A 22,527-nucleotide genomic window follows, 5' to 3' on the forward strand; every position below is an offset into this window, starting at 1 on the left:
TGAAATAAGCCTTTTAAATAGTTAAAAAATCCAATACCATTGGGCCTTTATAGTGGATTATTTTTAACAGTTTCATTGGGAATATAGAAAGTGAGAAAATGTTGCTTTGCTATGAACTGCAAAGTAGCTTGGTTCTTTCCTCTTGCATACCAGCCACAGGAATGTTTTAGTGAGTGATCACAACTTTGTGCCTACACAACTTCCTCGATGTGGTAAAACATAGGAACCCACTCATAGTTACACACTGGACTTATAGTAGTCATAATGATAGGATTTTCCTAAAACCAGCTAATATCTGTATCTAATGGAAGAGCTATGAGAGAACCATGAAGCCGACTTGGACGGGGGGGAGACATATTATCTGAGCTTGAAATTGCAGAAGTTTCATAGCATTCTTCCAGGAATATTTGGGGAGGGATATTGGGGGGCGATGTTTTTACCTGCTTTGGTAGACTTAGGTAGCTTCATCTGTGCCATCTTCTCCTGTCTATTGACGTTGGAAGTGAAAATATTTCTTAGTTGGTTTTCAGCTCCCTTTAATACAAAGATGAAAATAGGAATCTTGTAAGTCCTGACATGAAAACAGCAAATTACTTATTCAGATCACAAGGTGTAAGCCCTGTCCTGGGTCTTATGGGTTCATCACTAATTAAAAGGAGAGAGAGAGAGAGAGAGAGAGAGAGAGAGAGAGAGAGAGAGAGAGAGAGAGAGAGAGAGAGAGAGAGAGAAATGGCACTGAGAGCACATTGGTTCAGAATTTAGGTTCACAAAACCTAAGCTTGTTCAAGTTTACCACCTTTTAGATCTGGAAGAAAGGTTGTCTAATCATACAAATAGTGTGAACAGCTTAACGTGAGAATTATTTAACTTGAGTACACACCTTTCTCTATACCCAGCACTTAACAGCAAGCTAACAGAATGTGGTGGTTACAAACAAATCTTGTCAATTAATTGAAGTGAGTTCCATAAGATTTCTACTTAGCAAAACTCGTTGACATCTGACTTGTACTCCTTGCATTAGAAAACAATATAACTATAGGTCTTTCAATAATTACAGTTTAAGCTTTTCAAATTAATCTCTCCACGACTGGTTTAAATTAATGAGTTTATATACCCTAGTGCATTTACCCTTGACAAAAGCTTTAACCAAAGTGAACTTTGCCCCTGTATGATCCTGCTGCCATAAAAATACTAATGATGAAAATAAAAAGATCTCTAAATCAGAGTTAAACAGATCTTCATACGATCCTTCAACAAATTCAGTAAACACTTAAAAGTATAGGAACTTAGACATATATCTTGATACGTAAATTTGATGTTTTCTTTAGTCAGTTTTCTGCAGTTTTGACAACAGGGGTTCTCATTCCAACACTTCCAAAGACATTGCAAATGGGACATTGGAAGCAAGACATCATCCCATCATCCCTGATTCACATGTGGTACTATTAGCCTAGTCCATCACATAACTTTTCTTTTTATCCTACAGGGAGGTGCCACACCAAGCCAAATCAATATGTAGAAACCCAAACATCAGTCAATTACCTTTATTTATATAAAGGTAAATCTTTATGTACTCCCAGGAAAAGGTGCCCAGAAATGAAATGTTAAATGGAAAATAGTACATATCATTTGATTCCATTTATATTTTCTTGAATATATATACATACTTATAGGCATAAAATATTTATAAAGATAATTACCCAACTCTTACCCCAGTGGTTATATTTGGGTTGTGTTTTTTTTTATTATTTACTCCTATTTCTCAACCAATTTCATGGAATCCTGCTCTAGAATGTTTAGGATAAGATTTGATTTACAGAATTTTCTCATATTCATTACTTTTCACAAATCTTTTAGGAGCACAGAGTGGGCAACATTTGTTTGAGTACAGAGCAAGTCTTTTCCTCTGAAGATTCCCCCTGTCTTGATTAATGCAACCAAAGAGGTGGGGAGCTGCATGCCTGGCAAACTTCCCAATGCCAGCCTAATCAATTGGCTCCAGCAACCTTTTGAAGTGTTTTGTGGTCTGTCCCAGGTCCTACCCCATATTTAGGCTTCATAGCCTCAGCCTTAGCTCCAGCTGTATTCTTGGTTTCCAGTTCTTTCATAGGAATGTGGGCCACAAAATTCTTCTGTCTCTGCTTTACCATAGTTATGCAAGCTGTCTCTGAAGTGGTATAATCTGATTGTTGACCAGGAGCCTTTCCTGAGAAGGAACGAAAGGAGTTAGAATGGAAGCAAGGCAGGCAGGGTCTTGAGCCTGGCTAGGGTCCACCCTCAATAATTCCCCAGAGGGATCTTTTTTAATTACCAAATGAAAATAAACAGATATCACATAGAGAATGGCCTCCTTCTTTTGTGCCCTCCCCACAACCTGACAAGGCAAGAGTTGTTCTACTTGGATAGATAAGAAGCTATACTTCAGAGTTTGCATCCTGTCCTCTTACTGTTCCCTTTTCTACCTTTGTCCAACTCTCCTTCTATCTCCAAATCATGGTAGGAAAATGGTTGCCAGGTGAGCTGGGAAAATTCCCAGGAGGCCAGAGGCTCAGGCCATTGATGTCATTCTTCTAACTCAGATGAAAATCTTATAGTATTTGTTACTTCATAGTTCCTCATGCAAGCATGTAGTTATGTGGGTGTGGTTATAGGCATATGCAAAACTATGTGAGTCTGAAGGTACAAAGGCTTTTAAAGAGATTAGTGTTCAAAAAAAGCTCTAGCTCTAGACCAAGCAGCTAATCTTGGTCTGGCTCTAGACCAAGGAGCTAAGATGGCGGAATAGGCAGGCACTGTACCAACTGCCTCCCAGGATCACACCAAAATTACAAATAAATTATACAACAATCAACCTCGAGATTCATCTGAACTCTAGCTGAACAGAACCACTAAAACTAAGGATTTAAAGAAGAAGCCATGTCAAGACTGCAGGGGGCCCTCTGGAGACTAATCATTGGACTTGAGGCCGCCTGATGGCAGAGTTTGCCTATGGAACAGGGAAATATTGTCTCTCAATCACTGTCCAAAGATTATCTGTGGGGATCACTATCTTTGCTTTGCCATCGCTCAGTTTTTGGTGTCCATATGGTCATCCTCGGAATTTCCCTCATAACCAAACTGATTCCTGGTATACATATTGACAGAATTACTTAATATTAATAATGTCCAGTGTGGAAAGGACATGGAGGAATGCCAACTCTCCAAAATTGTTGGTTACCTGTACCACTTGGGCTGTGTTCTTCAGAACAGGGAGGACAAATCTATGCTGATGCTGAAGTGAAAGACAGGAAGAATTGGATGATGGTGTTGAAAAGATGGTGCTGAGAAACTTCCTGGATATCTCAGGATGGCTTCTGACTACTTAATCTGCGGTTTGCAAAAGAAGGATCCGAAGCTGACAAAGAAGGGCTGCAGTCCTGAGGAGAATCTGCGAAGCCCTTGAGGACAGTGACCACCAACCCACCTTCCTCTTCCTGGGGCACTTCTCCCTGGGCTCTCCTGCTGGGACGCTTATCTGACCACTGAGCACATTTACTAAGTGATGAATAATTCATTGGAGTCTCACTTGTATAGGTTTATTTTTTCCCTTTCTATTGCAAAGATAAGATGAAAGTTGACAATTTTATCAGAGATGAGTATACAGCAGAAGTTTTACTTCTTATTATTCCTCTATGTAAATAAAATGTTGATGATTTTTTAAAAAATCACCTAGCTCTGGATTCTTAGACATATCAGGTGAGCGAATAAGCTATGGGAGTACAAACATTTACAATAAATTAAGATTTCAAGCTGAGAGTCTAAACATAGTGCTCTATTAATGAGTTGGCTTTAAAAATCCACATGGTGTTGCAGGGAGCACAATACATGTAAAAGTATTTTGAGAAAAGCATAAAATTCCATCTAAATGTAAAACATACAGAGGGTGGGGAGAGAAAATGGGCACATGGTCAGATGTCCATTACAGAATGTGCATGGATGTCCAAAGGGGACCCCCTTGAGAAACAGAAGACTCTAACCCTCTCCAAATTCATTAATCTAGAGTGGGGCACTATCCTACCCCTAAATCCACAAGCCAGTCCTATCAGAGCAACAGCTCAGCAGGGAAGGCTAGAACAGATTTCTTTCCATTCAAGACTTTGATTTCCAGTTCTTCCCTCTACTTGGTACCTACTTGTCATCTGGAAAGTTAAAGTCTCACCTGGGATCTTATGAGCAGGTTGGTTCTTGGCCATGCTGTCAGATTTGGGTCTGCTCTGTTGTTTCTCTGCAAAATCAGATCTTGTGGTGAGGTTCTCTCTTCCCAGGGTCCCCTGGGAAGCACTTCTTCTGATTTGTGGTTCTATACCTACAGAAGGTGAAATTGGGTGCAAGGAGAGTGAAAGAAGCTTGGTAAAATGGTCTTGTCTCTCAATCTTGTGCTTCTGTGAAGAAGGGATCTTTTTCAGTCGGACTCCAAAAAGGTTTTCAACATCAGCCTTACTGGAGGGTAAATTTGAGTAGCTATTATTTCGATTACTACTCTCAAGAACCTCCTCCTTGGAGTAAGTGTCTCCAGAAGCGGATATTGGCCTGGTAGGAGGAATGCTGAACTTCCTAGCAGGAGTCAGAATATTTTTAGTGAGGTCTTCAGAGCCTTGGTTCTGTTTTCTGGTTTTGTTTGGAGAAGCTGGATCTCTTGGTAGGGACCAGCTGCTAGGATTGTTCTCAAAAATTGTTCCCTCAGCAGCAGCAGCACTCATGGAACTTAAAGAAACTTGTTGCTGATACTCAGGGTCTGCAAAAGCCTGAAAAGGGTGTCTGGAAGGCAGGTGATCCTCAGCACTGATCCACTCTACAGGTACACTCACTGATCCTGTTGAGAAAATCTGTGGCTGGAATTCAGCCCCATCCTCAGCTTGGAAGCACCATTCTTCAGGAGAGCTCTCAGAAACTGAGGAGGTTTCTCGCTGGTACTCAAGCTTCCCCAGTGCCTGGGAAAGGTTTCTGGGATGCAGCTGCTCTTGAGAACTGCTCCACTTTATAGGATCACTCTCTGAATGTGAGGAAACTTCTTGTGGGTCTTTAGGTCTCCCCAAGGACTGTAAAGGGCATTTTGTAGGCAGCAACTTCAAAGAAATGCCTCCCTCAATATCAGCACTCTCCCAATCTGGGAAAACTTGGTGCGTGACTTTAGGCCTCAACAAAGATTTAGAAGGTTGATGTGAAGATGAAGGACTCACATAAATCTGCTCCTCAATAGCAGGGCCTTCTGAAAAGACTTGCTGTTCCATAAACTTCACGAATGACTGGGAAGGATGCCTTGGAAGCAGCGATTTCTTAGACATGCCTTCTTCAACAGCCGTGTTCTCTAGACATGAGGATATTTCCTGAACTTTAGACCTCACTAAGAAGTGGATGGGATATTTGGGAGGCAGTGGCCTCTCAGAAATACAATCCTTAACAGCAGCACTCTCAAAACTTGATGACATTTGCTGGACTTTATGTCTCACAATGGACAAATGTCTGGGAGGCAGCAGTTCTGTAGAAGTGTCCACCTTAATGACAATACTCTCTGGACCTGCAGAGACTGGTTCTTTGACTACTGGTTTCATCAGGGGATAAGAGGGCATTCTGGGAGGCACTGGCTCCACAGGACCACTCGATTCTGCAGGAGCACTCATTGAACCTGAGGAGACTTGTTGCTCCACAACTGGTCTTATTGGAGGCTGAGCAGGAATTCTAGGAGGCAAAGGCTCCGTAGAAATGTTCCTCTCAGCCACAACGCTCTCTGGACCTACAGAGGCTTGTAGCTCAGACTTAGGGCTCATCCAGGGCTGGTGAGTGTATCTGGGAGGCATTGGCTCCACAGGACTGCTGCATTCTGTGGAAGCACTAGCTGAGTCATGGGTAACGGTCAGTGGCTGGGATTTAAGCCTCTCCAAGGGCTGGCAAGGGTATTTTGGAGGCAGCAGCTCCACAAACATGCCCTTGTCACTAGCAGCATTGTCTGGGAAGATATGCTGGGCTTGAGGATTTGTCAAAGATTGGGAAGAATATCTGGGGAGCAGTGGCTCCACTGAAATGAACCTCTCAGCACCCTCTGAACCTGAGAACACATTTTGTTCAACTTTGGGGTTTATCAAGGGCCGAGTAAGAACTTTTGGAGGCAGAGGCTCCATAGAAACACTCCCCTCAACAGCTGTGCTCTCTGGAAAGGAGGAAACTTTTTTATCAACTTTAGGGTTCATCCATGGCTGGAAGGCATATCTGGGAAGTGGTGGCTCCACAAAAATGCTCCCCTCAGCCACAGCACACTCTGGACTGGCAGAGATTTCTTGCTCGGCTGTTGATTTCACCAGGGGCTGAAAATGATGTCTTGGAGGCTGCAGCTCCATGGAAGTGATCCCTTCAATAGTAGCAATTTCCGGACCTGAGGAAACTGGTTGTTCAACTTTATGCCACCTCCGGTGCTTAGGAGTCATTCTGGGAGGCAGTGGCTCCATAGAAATGGCCCACTCAAGAGCAGTGCTCTTTGGACCTGCAGAGGCTTGTTCCTCAGATTTAGGGCTCATCCAGGGCGGGGAGAAGTGCCTCCGGGGCATCAGCTCCCATTCTGCAAAAGCACTCATTGAACCTGAGGAGACTTGTTGCTGAATAAACGGCCTCACAAAAGGCTGAGAAGGGTGTCTGGGAGAAATCTGCTCCACAGAAACACCCCACTTTTCAGGGGTGTTCTTCGAAACTGAGGAGATTTCTTGGTGGTCTTTGGGTTTCCCCAAGGCTGGGTAAGGGTATCTGGGAGGCAGATCTTCCTCAGAGCTGCTCCAATCCTCAGCACTATTGTATTTTTCAGCATAACTATTTGATCCTGGGGACACTTCATCTTCGATCTCCCCCAAAGTCTGGGAAGCACATCTGGGAACCAGTTGCTCCTGAGAACTGCTCAATTTCCCAACAACATCTTTTGATTCTCCAAAGACTTCTTGGCCATCTTTGGGCTTTCCCAAGGACTCGAAAGAGTATGTGGGTGCCAGCTGCTGTTCAGAACCACTGCCCTCCTCTGAAACACTGTCTGAATCTGAGACTTCTTCAGCTTCGGGCTTCCCCAAGGACAGGGAAAGGCATCTGGGAGGAAGCCTCTCTGCAGAAATGCCTCCCTCTGCCAAAACACTTGCCATACCCGAAATGCTTGCTGTAAAGGCCTGGAGGACATTTTCAGGAGGGCTTTTTTTGCAGATAGTTGGGATATCTCGAGCTGAATCCATTTTAAATTGGACACTTTGTGAATCAAAGCTGGAAGCATCTTCTTCTTCTGATGGGGTATGAGAAGGATCCACAAACACCTGAGCCTCCACTACCACTGAGGACATGACATCTTGTTGGGTTGTAGAAGGGATTTCCACCACTGGTAAGAGAGAAGCTTTGGCTTCTGTCTTCTTGGCTCCAGAAGCCCCATCTTCATGATATGGTGATGGACCACAAAGTATGGACTCTTTTGTGTCTTCAGGTATGGGATGTGATGCTGATGCTTTTCTGGCTCCAACATCTACATCAGCCTTTCTCCCTCCCATGTCATTTTTATCTGAAAGCAATTCCTGAGGGGTAGCAGTTTCTGCTTGTGGAGCTCTGAGCTTCTCCATGACTTGCTTCTCCAAGGACAGATGCCAGAAAGGGCTACCTTGTGCAGTCTGATCAGCAGTTGGGGACCCAGCTCTATCACCTAGGCCAAGCTTGCAACTGAATTGTTTAGAGCTTCTTCCTCGGGGTCCACACTCACTCTTTCCTGAAGCACTTGATCCTTTTTTTCCACATTGTCTTCCATATGCTGCTGACCATGAGTAGCCCTGACTCCCAGCAGCATCTGTGTTTGCAGCCTGGTCTGTTGTCTTATCATAAAGCTCAGTTTTGTTGCTCTGTTCCTGACTTGAGGGACCTGCACCAAATAGAAATAAAGAAAGAAAAAATATGTGTGCTTTTGACTTCCTAATATAAGAACAGTCTGCCTTGGCCCAACGGGTACCTTGTATGAAGAAGGTAGCTATTCCAAAGACAGAGAACAACTTGGTCACTTTTGGCCTTCTGTAGTTGAAAATTTTTAAATCAAAGTTAAATCCCAGTTTTATGAACCAATTCCAAGATTGGCTCATCACCATTATATTAAGAGGCTGGTCTACCATTAAGGGTAAGACACATCAAAAGGCAATTTTTGCACTTGTAGCAATGATTACATTTTAGGGAACTGGGAAAGGGCAAAGGGAAATTTTACTTTCTAATCAGTATTTGTATTTTCTACATAATTTTCATATCATGTGCAGGTAATGGTTTTTTTTTAGAAAGGTGTCAACAGGGGTTATATGGGAGATAGGGTTATAGCCCCCTTTTCTTCTGCTTTCTATTCTCTTGTCTTAAAACAGGGGTGTCCAAATTGCAGCCCGTGGGCCAACTGCAGCCCATGATTCATTGTTAATTGGCCCGCAGCAAATTCCAAAAATATATTTAGTTTACTTAAATAAACCAGGGGAGGCAATACGTACTTCACCTCGAGTGAGTGGCCCAGCTGTTTGTGTATTTTACCGCATATGGCCCTTGGTGAAAAACGTTGAAAAAAGTTTAGACACCCTTGCCTTAAAGTAATCTGATGTAATATACATGCAAAGCAGTTCTTGGAAAGCCTTAACAATTGCATTGATCCATAGTCTTCAGGTCAAGCACAAGGCAACAGTGATACAGATTGCTCCTCTCCTCTCTGTATTTTTACTAAGGTGCTCAGCTTGATCCCCAGGTGGGAGGGTGCTGGCTGCCTTCCCACCCTACCATCCACTGCATCCCAAGCTCCACCTAGTACTTTCATATCCAGCAGACAGCAATGAGCATAGCTACCTGCATGCCAAACCACTTTCCTCAATTGTATGGAAAACCAATCAGTATCTGCCCCCATGGACACAAAATCAGTTCTATCCTCTGTGCATAAAAGGGACAACTATGAAAAATAAATATGAAAAAAGATGAAAAGAAAGTAAAGGGATTGCTCATTTATTTTTTTTCTTTTTCTGTCTTTCTTTTCTTGCTTTCTTTTTTTTTTCCTTCTGCAGAACAGTTTTGTAGTTCTGTTAGGTTTCATGGGAAAATGTGTTTAGAGATATCCTGTCTTTGAACCCAGGTGCGAAATCCTTTGTGGCAAAAATATGAAAAAAAAACTTTTTGACTTAATTTGTGGAACTGGAATTTTGTTTTATCGAGTATCGTTTGAAATTGTGCTGCTATCAGCTGGAGCCAACATCCACATATACACACAGAGAGAGATTTTTATTCCAGTAGTATTTGTTGTTTGGGGATTTGATGGGTGTTGGCTGCCAAAGATATCTGTGTGAAGCTGCCCCAGCCCTCGTTGCCCATGGATATGGGAACTGGTCTCACTGTTAATGCAAGACCTTTTCTCTATACCAGAAGAGAAATGCAAATTTAAAAAACTAGTTTTTGGCCAATTCCATTATTATGGTCTGGTTCTGTTGCTGAGGGGAATGCTGAAGGGGAAACCATTGGCTGCCCTCAGATATCTGGGCTCGCTGAGGAACTCAGCATGCACATTAGACTTAGAGTGGATTAAAGAAACTTATTTTTTTAAAAAGAGTAAAAACAAATTAAAAAAGAGAAACTTACAAACAATCACAAAACATTTCTGGTTGAAAATTCATTTAGATAAAGTAGGGATCCACGTATAACCCTTTACCTAAATTCCACACAATTGGCAAGTGTATTAATTAGGCAGTTTAGATGGAGAAACCTGGACCACATTAGTATGTATCTTAAATTGAAAGCTCTCTGAGGACCAAGGATAGCAGGCCTGGGTAATTCTCATTATATAGCTCCTGTCACATAGCACTATGAAATTAAGCTTACAGCACATGTTTCTGGGTGAGGGTAAAGGTGTGCCAACCTGCACTGTCTTTTGGGGGCTTCTTTCGGTAAGCGTCTATTGATCTGGTTGTACTCTTCCCTTCAGAAACCAGTGGAAGGTTTGGCTCCTCCTGCTTTGGTTTTACCTAAAAGAGAGAAAGAAAGAGGTTAAATCAGACTGAAGAGTTCTCCACCTACCACAACATGGTTGCCCAAATCAAAAAACATCAAGAAAAAAGTCCCTGATATCCAAATGGCTCTGCTGGGAGCATAACAATACCATTAACAATGAAAATTATTTCCAGTGGCATCTATCGGCTGGTGATCATTTTACTCATTGGAAGTAGATCACCTCCCTTTGAAGTTTCTGATCTCTGAGTGATACGCTTCAGGGAACTCTCTAAAACATCCTGAAAACCACTGAACCACACTGCAAGGCCATAAATCTGCAAATGGGGGTGTTGGGCCTGATAACAAGCATATTCTTCGCAACACTAGAATTCTGATATTTGCTTCATCAGACCTGGAAGTCAAATTCAAATCCTGTTTGTCTTTTTTTCAGGGAATTTTGTGAAAATATGAATTATGTCTTTCCAGCTCAAAAGAAGAAAAAGCACTGTGGTTTTGTTGGGAAGGAAGAGAGAAAAAGATGAAGGTTTCAGCCCTTATACTTAAGGGTTGAAATTGGTTTAGTATAAACAAAGTTTCCAGATAATTACAGTGCAGCTTTGGAGATGTCCAAGTGGCACTGCACTGAACATTGTCCAGAATTCGGGTAATGTAAACCTTTATGACGTGCATCTAAAGACAAACATACAACTCTTTATGCTCCCATTTGAAGTGCCCATGCAAACAGACTCAGTTCAAAATTATTTATTTTTGAGTCTATGTGGTCAGGTCGACCTGGGTGGAGATCTGCTCCATCATTTACACTCTGTGCCCTTGGGCAAGTTATTCTCTAATTTTCTATGTCCACATCTGTAAATTGGGGATAAGGAGAATCCCATGTAGGACTTGCAGACCTAACAAATTCCAAAGCACGGAGCAAGTTGCAGCAGCCTCTGTGTCACATATGATGCTGGACACTTTTATTTCATCTGCATGTCAGGGAGAGTCACAAGGAAGAAGCAGGTGTCCCAGCCTTCTTAGAGAGTGCTACCCAGGTCTTTCCTCAATTAGGTTATGCAGAAGGAAGAAAGTCAGAAAGGTCATACTAAATTTCCCTTGGCCAGCATTGCCCATCTCCCAGGTTTGCGGTGAAGTGTCCAGGTGATAATGCATATATAGGGTTTAGCACATAGTAATTGGTCACCCTCTGCTTGACACAAAACCAAGGACATCCTGCCAGAACCCCAGAGGGCTCCCTGGGCCCACCACCCTACTAACTCTTCTTTCAACTTGTACTTTGTTCTCTTACTAAAGCTAAATTGAGATGGGGGGGCAACATGATGGGGGTGAAAAAAGTAATGGGTTGAAGTCCGAAGACTGGGTTCTAGTCCTACTTTTGCCACCACTAGGGTGTGCTTGGGTAACTATTTGTGCTTTAATGTCCTTCCCTGTAAAATGCTTTAATTATAAGATCTTTTAGTCCCTTTCAGTGCTGATGTACAGCCCTTCACTTATAGCCCATAGTCATTGAGAAATTGGGTGTTTGACCAAAGTGAATCGTCCAGATAACTGACACATCTTTATAAACATCAACATCTTTTAATTCTTAGCTTTTAGTAAAAATCTTTTCCAAAAGTATTACTTCACTGTATTCTTAAATAGAGATCAGGGAACATAGTTTAAGTTTCCGTGATGACTCAGACAAATAATGAACATGATCTATTACACTGGATTATGATAAACAGTGTGGCCCTGAGGGACTTACAAAGATGGGCAAGGTTCTTGATCTCTATACTAAAAGTCCCCTCTCTACTATTAACTACCACTTTTCTTTGCTGTCAGATCTCTGAGTCTGATCTGTGGCCATGTTTTTAACAGAACTGGCTCACCTAAGTGTAACTCTGCCTTCTACAAAGTCATGTGACAGAAATTTCTGACATCAGTGTGACACCAAAAGATCTTTGGAAGGGTTAATAGCCGAGTTTTTAATGCTTGGTGGTGTCCCAAATTGCAATGCTGCAATTTATAACTTATGTGTCTTTCCTGATTAATAATTAAAAGAATCCTGATCTGGCCTATGGTTGAATATCCTCTACAAAGAGAGTTGAGTGAATTCCCAGATGCTAAGACAATCAGCAATTTTTGGGAGTTTAAGTCACTGTTTCTGCTTTCTTCAGTCCCTTTTATGTAAGTCTCACATGCATAGGCCATCTCACCCACTAGATGCAAGTTTGCTCACCTCTCTGGAGGTGTCAAGCTTGGGACAGTACCCTTGACTTTACCAACCCTACTTAGGGTATGTATCCAAAACCATACCACTTCCCTAGGTACAGTTTGCAAAACTTGGAACTCATCCTTTATTATGTAGGAGTTTATTCCCAGGCCTCTCAAAAGACTTACAGTCTCTTGAAGGTTCTTCTTCTTTTGTTTCTGGGGGTTTAAAACCATCTTGTGTAGAGCAACTGAAGAATCCAAACATCCCTGGGTGGAGACTGGGGTGCTGAAACCAATGGGCAGCTGAATGCTGCTGGGAGAGGTAAGCATGGCAAGTGTGGTCAAGGACTGTGAGCGAACGGGTCCAGATGAGGGCTCAAAGGAGCTCTGGAGAAAGTGGGAGAAAGGAAATGAGTCAAGTCCATATGCTATCATTGGTCTCCAAAGTTGGATATTCCTCTGGCTGAAGAATTCCTCAAGCATAAATCTTTCATGAACTATTGTCCCTTTTTTCTACAGCAATATTGACACTTCAGGTCAATAGGCTCATTAATGGCAAGGTGCATGCTCTCTGCTGGTTCCCTTGCCAGTGAAAACAAGAAACAAGAAGTTCAGATTGCTCCCCTGCTTAGAAAGCATACAGGGGCTCCTCTTAGCCCTCAGGATAGGAACCCAATCATTCAATGGAGTCTACAAGGTTAGAGGGTTTGCATGTTCTCTTGTCCTGTACCCCCATTTAATTAACAGGAAGGACTTATTGGTGTGAGAGGCACAACCTGTGTCAATAAAACCTCTGAGATTTCTCCGTAGGAGTGCTTGGTGGAGGGAACAAAAACAGGTTGAAGAGGGCTTGTCTGTAAGCTTGGTTTGCATAGATTGTACACTGCCTTTACTTATACTTACTGCCCATGGGTACGAGGCTGATAGGAGCACCCTGAGGAACTAAGTGTCCCCACTCCCAGGGAGGTAAGGATGGAGCCTGTCACCTTGTCCTCATTATAGATGGCCTACACCTCTCCAAACTATCTGGTCCTAGGGCTCCTTGTTGGGTTCCTCTGTAGGGACTTCAAAACAGTCTCCTCTGGGCTTCTTGACAGCATTTTTCACACCTCAAAGACACACCCCAGAGCACCTCACATTCCTAAGAATCTCCAGATATTTGTGTAGGAACAAGTGTCTCTGAAGGCCAGGTAATGAGCCATCTCTTCACTGGACACCAGTGGCAAATGACGTAATTTAGCAGGTGAACAGAATTTCCATTTGTGTTTACTCACTAGTTCTTTCTAAACTAGCTCTACACAGCACCAGGGACCTCTTTGATATTTGCAGCTTTCACTTCCCTTCATATTTCCCCAGTACCATTGTATGTTGACCCAGTGACAACCTTAGCTACGATCTTGGTTTCAAATGTGGTTCTTTTATGGCCTGTGATTCCAATGCTTGGGTGTCGTGCGGGAGACCCTGCTCGCTGTGCCATTTGTCGTCTGAGGTGGCCTGCGGGTCCTCTAGTCCTACTCCCCACATAAGAACGCAGGATATGGTGAGGCCAAAAAGGAACACCCACGGAGCCATAGGTAGGGGAGTCATACCACTATCAACTCACTGGAGGCACTATAGTCTAGCTGGAGGCTGGAGTCACATGACCTGCAACCTGCCGCCTGCTTCTCTGCCTGTCAACCGACCAACTGACTCTCAACTCAACTCCCGACTCGACTCACCAATCAGTGTAGCCGCAGCAGTTATATCAGTGGCTAATTGGCTAACTGGTTACAGCTGACTGCCAATTAGCCACAGCTGACGGCCATCCACTACCTGAGCCAGCACCTTTCTACGTGAGGCTGAGAGCCTGGAAACTGCTCTCTGGGACTCTGTCCCCACACAGGAACTTAACACAGTGCTCATGGGTCAGGCTGATGATACCACTGTGTTTCCCCGAAAATAAGACCTAGCCAGACAATCAGCTCTAATGCATCTTTTGAAGCAAAAATTAATATAAGACCAGGTATTATATTATATTATATTATATTATATTATATTATATTATATTATAATTATATTAAAGACCCGGTCCTATATTATAGTAAAATAAGACCAGGTCTTCTATTAATTTTTGCTCCAAAAGACGCATTAGAGCTGATTGTCCAGCTAAGTCTTATTTTCGGGGAAACAGGGCATCCAACCCAACATTCTGGTTTTGATTCTAGGAAAAGGGGAGGAATGCTACAGTAACCTTTCGTGGGATCAATCACACAAAATTAGGAGTGGTCCCAAACTTTTCCTAACTTCTTTATGCAACTGCCATCCATTAATTTATCTAACACCTCTCCCTGTATATTTGGCTTGTGTTATCTCTTGGAACTATGAATTTAATATTCAGTGTACAGAGTAATGTCTCTTGTTTTATTTCTCTGAAATGTTTTCATTCTTCAGAGTGGTCTTGCAATTCTGGTCTTTTGGAACTGGATGACAACATCTAAGTTCCCACTAACTTCGTAATGTCTCCCCACTGCCTCTCTGACCATGCCTCTTACAACTTTCTGCTCCAGACACACTGCTGTTTTGCTGTTCCTCAAACATTCCAGGTGTGCTCTTCTCACAGGGCATTTGTATGTGCTGTTCCCTCTACCGGGAATAGTCTTCCTCCATGTCTGTGTGGCCAGCTCCCTCACTTCCTTGAGGTCTCGATACAAAAGCCACCTTCTAGTGACACCTTGCTAGTCAACCTATTTAAAATTTTAGTCCTCCATCCTGACATTTCATAATCCCCCTTCCTGTGTTATTTTTTCTCCTTGGCACTTTTATCACTATCTCCACATTGTATATTTTGCTTGTTTATGTTGCTTATTGTCCATATCCCCCACTACAACATAAACTCCATGAAGAATGGTTTTCATCTGTTTTATTTGCTACTGTATCCCTAACACCTAGAATTGTGCTTGGTCCATAGCAGTTGCTCAATAAATGCTGAACTGGTGAATTAATTATGTTAAAACTTCCACTAGACGTTGCCTTTTTGAAAAGTCAGAGAAAGTTCATCCCTGTTCTCTGAATCATTTTAGTTATTATTTCTGAGACCTCACTAGCTCCAGCCAAAGGTAAATGGAAAAAGTCAAGGATTTCTGTGGATCTAGAACCCTAAAAGGATACCATACATCTTGCTTTGCCTAAAAACTAACTTATGATGCTTAGACAGCAAGTAAATACCCATTTAATAAAGAAATATTTTCAATTCAGTTGGCATCCTAAACCATCAAACAGTATCCACCCCCCCACACACACACACCTGACTATGGCACTCAAGCTCAGGCAGGTGATTCAAAACAGCACTAAGAGGATCTCTGTTGTTGAGTTTAGAGTATGTTGTGTGGGTATAGAGTACATATATATTTTACAACTTCCCTTAAACTCACCAGTATATTAAATAATCTATTCAAATAAACTCTCTGGATATCTGGGCAGTATTTCTCAAAGTATGGTCTAGGAACCCCATCATCAGAACCACCTGGAGTAAATGTTGAAAAAGCACATTTAAGGAGCTATCAAGACCTGATGCATAAGAATGTCAGGGGAGGAGCCTTAGTATAGGAGCCTTCTGGGGCCATTGTTGCAAAGTGCTGCCTACCATGTTTCCCTGAAAATAAGACCATGTCGTTATTAATTTTTGCTCCAAAAGACTCCTTAAGGCTTATGTTCAGGGGCTGTCATCCTGAAAAATCATGCTAGGGCTTATGTTCGGGGAAACATGGTTGTGGGGACAGAGCCAGGAGTGCAGTTTCCAGGCTCTCACCCTCACGTGGAAAGGTGCTGGCTCAGGTAGTAAATGGCCATCGACTGTGATTGGATGGCCATCAGCTGTGGCTCCTTGGCCGTCAGCTGTAACCAGTGAGCCATTGGCCACCAATATAACTGCTGTGGCTACGCTAGCAGAAAAATGGGGGCTAGCAAGAAGATGGTGGCTGAGCTATCAAGAGCAGATTGCAGTTAGCACAGCGGATTGCAGCTAGCAAGTGGGGCTGGTTGGCAGAGAAGTGAACGGCAGGCTGCAGATAGTGTGGCTCCTGCTTCCTGTGTCTCCAACCCAGCTGCCAGCGAGAATATAGTGGTATGACTCCCCTATCTATGACTCCATGAGTGTTCCTTTTTGACCTCGCCATATCCTGTGGTCTCGTGTGGGGAGTGGGACCAGAGACCCCGCGTGACACCCTGCATGACAATGGTAGTCCTCTGGCATGAAGATAAAACCTCCATTTTCAAACAGAAGCACAGCAAGCTCCTAAATAATCCTACCAGTTGCTTTAGAACAGGAGCCAGCATTATCTGGATTCCCTCTAGGAAGTGGGGCTACTTTGAAGGTCCTACGTTTTCTCTCAGCCATACTGGTTAGGAGAAACCAAGGAAAGTTATGACAGGAACCAACCATAGGATTTTATGAGCTACTCAGGAAAAGCAAACCAAATCCCTTTCTGGCAGTTTCTGAAAGAAAAGTGAAGGAAAGAAATGGAACTCCTTTCTTTACTTTGCCTTCCCCACCCCTCCTGCAACCTCACTCCTCCCTCCCTGCACTCTGAGAGCCAACACACCCCCAATGTCAGATGTTTTTATTATTCTCCTGTGTTTTAGAGGAAGGTTAGTGTAGACGGCTTCTGATTAATAGCTGGAGTTAAATGAGCACCTTTTGCCTCAACATCTGGGAGATGTGCCATGCCTGGTACCTACTAACCTAGACTCTTTCTGGGGAAGGATTCTGGGTCAGGCCTTGGGCCAGGGGAAGGGATCCTCAGCATTGGTGGTTGCAGGTGCTGGACACTCCTTTACTGTTAGTTGGGGTAAGGGCTGCCCTTTGGGAAATTAAAACACAGTTTAACTTTTTCCCCCTTCTGTCAAGTTTCTAGACCCAATGAAAAATAGTTCAGTCAGCAATACACCCTTTTAGTCATCCTTTTAATGCTTTCTTTGTCTATTATATGATGCTAGGATTTTCAACCCTTTTCCAATAACTGTTGGTAAAAAAAAAAAATAGTTGAGTGGGGATAGAGAGCAGTTTGGCTACTTCTTGGAACAAAGGAGAACACTGATTGTTATATCCTAAATAAGGTCATTACCTAGTGGCTATTTAGGCCCAGAATTCATCAGCGTTTGACCTGAAGAGCCGTCACCCTGGGGTAAAACTCACTCTGAAACTGTCTGGCAGGTTTGACATAGGATGCTGGGGAGCTGGGTTCTATGCGGGCCATTCATCCAAGAGTTCAAAAAGCTAGTAGTCCTTGGAATATCTCCAGAAGATTCAGCATCTCTTGGTGGGAAAAAATAGTTCTTGGTGGAAGTATTCTCTACCAAAAAGTACTGGTGCAGGGTATGAGACTTGATATTGGCTCTTAGTATTTTAATTCCCCAAGTGTGTCAAAGTGGCGTCTGTGCCCATTCCTGAGAATTTCTGTGCAGCTGCTGCTTCACTGAGAATCTTTGTTTCATAAAAACTGTTGTGGTTACCATTCTGCCAACTTGAAAGTTCTAGGAGGTTGAATTTCACATGTTACCTGCAGCTCCCCTCCTATCACAATCTCTTCAGTTTCTTAACTATTATAGAGAATAAGAACATTAACTTTGGAATTGAATAGGCCTGAATTTGAGGTCCTAGCTATGCCATTTATTAGCTGTTTGACTTGGGACAAGTTACCTAACCTCTTTGAGCCTCAGTTTCTAAAATAAGGATATTTTAGATATCATGTCTCTAAAATAGGGATATTAGTAATAATATACAGATTAGTGTATTGTTGTAAACATCAAATAAAATGATACGTGGGAAGTGTCTTTCGTATAAGAAAGTCTCAGTAAGTGTTAGCTGCTGTCGCTATTGCTGGGTATTGGTTGTACAAATTTAGAGAGCTGCTAGAGTCCATATTAGTGAAAAGAAAAGTGGTATATAACACTAACCCTAACCTAACCCTAACCCTAACCCAAACCCTAAACCTAAATCTAACCCTAACATAACCCTAACCCTAACCCTAACCATAACCCTAACCCAAAACCTAACCTTAACCCTAACCCTAACCCTAACACTAACCCTAACCCTAACCTAACCATAATCCGTAATCCTAACCCTAACCCTAAACCAACCCTAACCTTGAACCTAACACTAACACTAACCCTAAACCTAATCCCTAACCCTAAACCTAATCCTAACCCTAACCCTACCCCTAACCCTAACACTAACCCTAACATTAACCCTAAACCTAACCGTAACCCTAACGCTAACATAACCCTAACCCTAAACCTAACAATAAATAATAACTCTAACCCTAATCCGAACCATAACCTAACCCTAAATCTAACCCTAACCCTAACCTAACACTAACCCAAACCCTAACCCTAACCCTAACACTAACATAACACTAACCCAAACCCTAACCGTAACCCTAACCCTAACTGTAACGCTAACCTTAACCCTAACGCTAACATTAACCCTAACCCTAAATCTAACGCTAACATAACCCTAACCCTAACACTAATCCGAACCCTATCCTAACCCTAACCCTAACCCTAAACCTAACGCTAACATAACCCTAACCCTAAACCTAACAATAAATAATAACTCTAACCCTAATCCGAACCATAACCTAACCCTAAATCTAACCCTAACCCTAACCTAACACTAACCCAAACCCTAACCCTAACCCTAACACTAACATAACACTAACCCAAACCCTAACCGTAACCCTAACCCTAACTGTAACGCTAACCTTAACCCTAACGCTAACATTAACCCTAACCCTAACCCTAAATCTAACGCTAACATAACCCTAACCCTAACCATAACCATAACACTAATCCGAACCCTATCCTAACCCTAACCCTAACCCTAAACCTAACGCTAACATAACCCTAAACCAAACCCTAACCCTAACCCTAACCCTAATCCGAACCCTAACTTAACCCTAACCCTAACCCTAACAAAACAAAACAAAAAAGAAAAAAAGAAAAGTGGTATAGATTTGCACAGGAATCCTGGGTTACAGTCCCAGCTTTATCTCTGATTGGCTGTGTGGCAGTGGCCAAGTCATTTCACTTGTAAAATAGAAATAATAGTATTTTTCTTATCTACCTTAGAGTTATTGAGAATCAAATGATGTACCTACATATGCAAAATTACTTTGTAAGCTACATATTTTTATGCAACAATGGGGAGGGAAGCATTATACTCTCCTTTGACGTATCGGAGGATTTAAAAAATAATAATGCTCTGGCCTTTAGAGACCCATTTGTAAATAATAATGCTGATTTCTGGAGTAGGCCATCAGGGATAAAGCAAGAGACATGATAAGGAGGCAACCTTGCAGCAATCTAAATGAACTCCTCATTAGCCAATACAACAGAATAACTGGCAGCTAGCTAATCCCCATCATGTTAAATAGCTACATTTATCTTGCAATGGAACTAAAGCCCAGGCATTTAATCAGCTCAGACTTTAAGCACCTAAATAGCCAATATACCCTTTCTCAAAAGTGAAAACTGATTAGGCTGTGTATGCATGACTTCTTTTCCACACAATTATTTTTCTCCATGAAAAATAATATTGAAGAAAAATATTCTACTGACTCATTAGGGAAGACAAGATAAAGATGAGCCAGGTTGAGAATGTGGCAGAGGTTAGGGAAGTGCGAATTAAGAGGAGCCTCTGGTCCAAAGGTGGGCTAGAGATTTTTGGTGGGGTGGATTAGTCAGGCCCTGCTATGTCAGACTGCCTGCCAGAGAACCTTGGACTTGTGTCTCTGTGTGGTGAAAGTTGAGGTCAAACAGAGAGTCACAATGGCTCATTATGTCACATATGCTATACAGAGGTACATGTTCATCCTCACTGCCCATGTCACCTATACTCAACTGAAGCCAGTGAACTGGGTCAGAGGGCTGTGACACCCAAAGAGGAAGATCATTCAGGGAAGAATCAACAAGCTGAAAGGGACAAAACACCCAAATCTTCACCCAAGGAAATGTAGAAGAAATAGACTGAGACAGCAAGGCCTTAAGCAGTCCTTCCTATTCTTTCCCAAGGGACTTCAAGGAGAAAGTAAGCCTAAGGCAGGGGTGTCAAAACTGCAGCCGCCCAACTGCAGTCCACAATCCATTGTTAATTGGCCCACAGCAAACTCCAAAAATATGCTTAGTTTACTTAAATAAACCAGGTGAGGCAACACGTACTTTACCTCAAGTGAGTGGCCCGGCTGTTTGTGTATTTTACCGCATGTGGCCCTTGGTAAAAAATGTTGAAAAAATTTTTGACACCCGTGGCCTAAGGTAAAAGGTCTATTGGGTACTTGAGAGAGAAGATGTGTTTCCCCTGTGACCAGTAGGAGGCAGCAGCTCAGAAAAGAAAGAAGACAGCAGACTTGGAAAGACTCCTCTGGGAGGGTAGAAACTTAGTCATCTTTTAGTCTGACCTTCTATTGGATGACTTTGTTTCCTGCCGAGATTCCTAGCTGACGCTCAATGAGAAAGCAGTAGAAGATGGGTTTGTGGGGAGTCTTTGGGGGATATAAGAGCTGGGGGGTCATAATTTATGAGGAGCTAAGAGAAACATCCAGGCCAGCACATCTGGTTAAGATAATGATTACAGCTGCCTCTTGGGATGCTGCTGCTGCTGTTGCTGCCACCTGCCCTCCTTGTGCTCACCACAGTGAACTGATTAACCAAGAAGCATGGCAGAAATAGCTAAGAACTCTCATTCCTGGGGGTGGGTTAATTGTACCACCAAAGACTAGACTTTCTGCCTGCCAACCCAACATTTAACCTGAAGCAAACTGACTCAATTCTTGAATATACTAATAGAGAGTTTATTACACTCAAGCAGGACAAATGTTTAGACTGATGCTTCGAAATGTTGACGACAAATATTTTAACTCCATTCATTAACCTATAAAATACATAGTTAGCCTATTCAAATGAACATAAAGAGAAAACTTCATGTCTTAAAATGTTATATAATTTTCTTAATTGTAAACCCCAAGGTAACCACTAAGAAAATAATTTTAAAATATATTGAGAAGGAAATGAGAAGGGAATGAAAATGGCACATTAAACAAAATCAATTAAATCCAAAAGAAGGTAGCAATGGAGGAACAAAGGAACAAAAAAAGATATGATGTATAGGGAAAAATATTGTAAAATGGCAAAAGTAAGTCCTTCCTTATTAGTAATTACTGTGAATGTAAGTGAATTAAACTCTCCAATCAAAAGGCATAAATTGACAAGATAGATTTTAAAAACATGATTCATTTATATGCTATCTACAAGAAACTCACTTAGATCCAAAGACATAAATAAGTTGAAACTGAAAGGAGGATAAGAGATATTCCAAGCAAATAGTAACCAAAAGAGAACTGGTGGCTATACTAATATCAAACAAAATAGAATTTAAGTCAAAATTGTTACAGGAGATAAAGATGGACATTATACACTGATAAAAGTGTCAATCCATCAGGAAGATAGAACAATCATGAACATGTATACACCAAACAACAGACCCACCCCCAAATACATAAAGCAAAAGCTGACAGAACTGAAGGGAGAAATAGGCAGTTCTACAATAACAGTTATTGGCTTCAGTATCTCACTTTCAATAATGGATAAAGATGATCAATAAGGAAACAGAGGACTTGAAACAATGCTATAAATCAAGTAACCATTACACGCGCACACACACACACACACACACACACACACACACAGGGTGCCAAAAAAATGTATACACATTTTAAAAAAGTAAAAAACTGTATTAAAATTGTAATACTCAAAATATACTGATAACAAAAGATGAATATAAGTCACATTTGACTTCTACAATTACAAGAAGTGCTCAAAGTGGTTACAATCAGCATAATTTTAATACCGTTTTTTCCTTTCGTAAAATGTGTATACATGTCATAGAAATGGCGGCATGAGGTGAGCCTCTTGAAATCTCCCCTGAAATTTACAACAAATGGAACAGCTATAATTCCATACAGGACTTCCTGCACAGCAGACAGGCAAGACTAAGAGATGTGCAACTGAAATTATCTAAACGTAGGCAAATTGGGCAAGCAATGGAGGAGGGAAGGGGAAGGTGTGGAGACATGGACCACGCCAGCCACAGAATGCAGACCAGACCTCTGAGTTCCCTGCATTCCGGAGCTACAGCTGTCACGGGTGAGGGGAGAATTCAGGCTGCTAGTGCTCCCCTTATGGCCCACAGTCCCACTTGAGGGATCAGCCTATGACACAGCTGAACCCAACACTCACGGCAGAGACCTCAGAGCAAAGATTGAGGGCAGAAGCGTGAAAATGGAGGGTTAGCCC

General features: G+C 42.2%; 1 protein-coding gene across 1 annotated transcript in view; it reads right to left on the bottom strand.

The window, feature by feature from the left end:
* Positions 1-22,527, bottom strand: part of KIAA1210 (KIAA1210 ortholog) — a 118,350-nt gene that overhangs the window by 5,197 nt on the left and 90,626 nt on the right. The window contains exons 7-11 of the mRNA XM_088794910.1: positions 12,385-12,585; positions 9,917-10,022; positions 4,199-7,912; positions 2,043-2,206; positions 441-534 (exon numbers count right to left, since the gene is read on the bottom strand). Coding sequence (XP_088651036.1) covers positions 441-534; positions 2,043-2,206; positions 4,199-7,912; positions 9,917-10,022; positions 12,385-12,585 — 4,279 coding nt within the window. The remainder of the gene's footprint in view (positions 1-440; positions 535-2,042; positions 2,207-4,198; positions 7,913-9,916; positions 10,023-12,384; positions 12,586-22,527) is intronic.

Source organism: Rhinolophus sinicus, chromosome 18, assembly GCF_057876585.1.
Source record: "Rhinolophus sinicus isolate RSI-liver-muscle chromosome 18, RSI-T2T, whole genome shotgun sequence".
In the NCBI taxonomy this organism is placed as follows: Eukaryota; Metazoa; Chordata; class Mammalia; order Chiroptera; family Rhinolophidae; genus Rhinolophus; species Rhinolophus sinicus.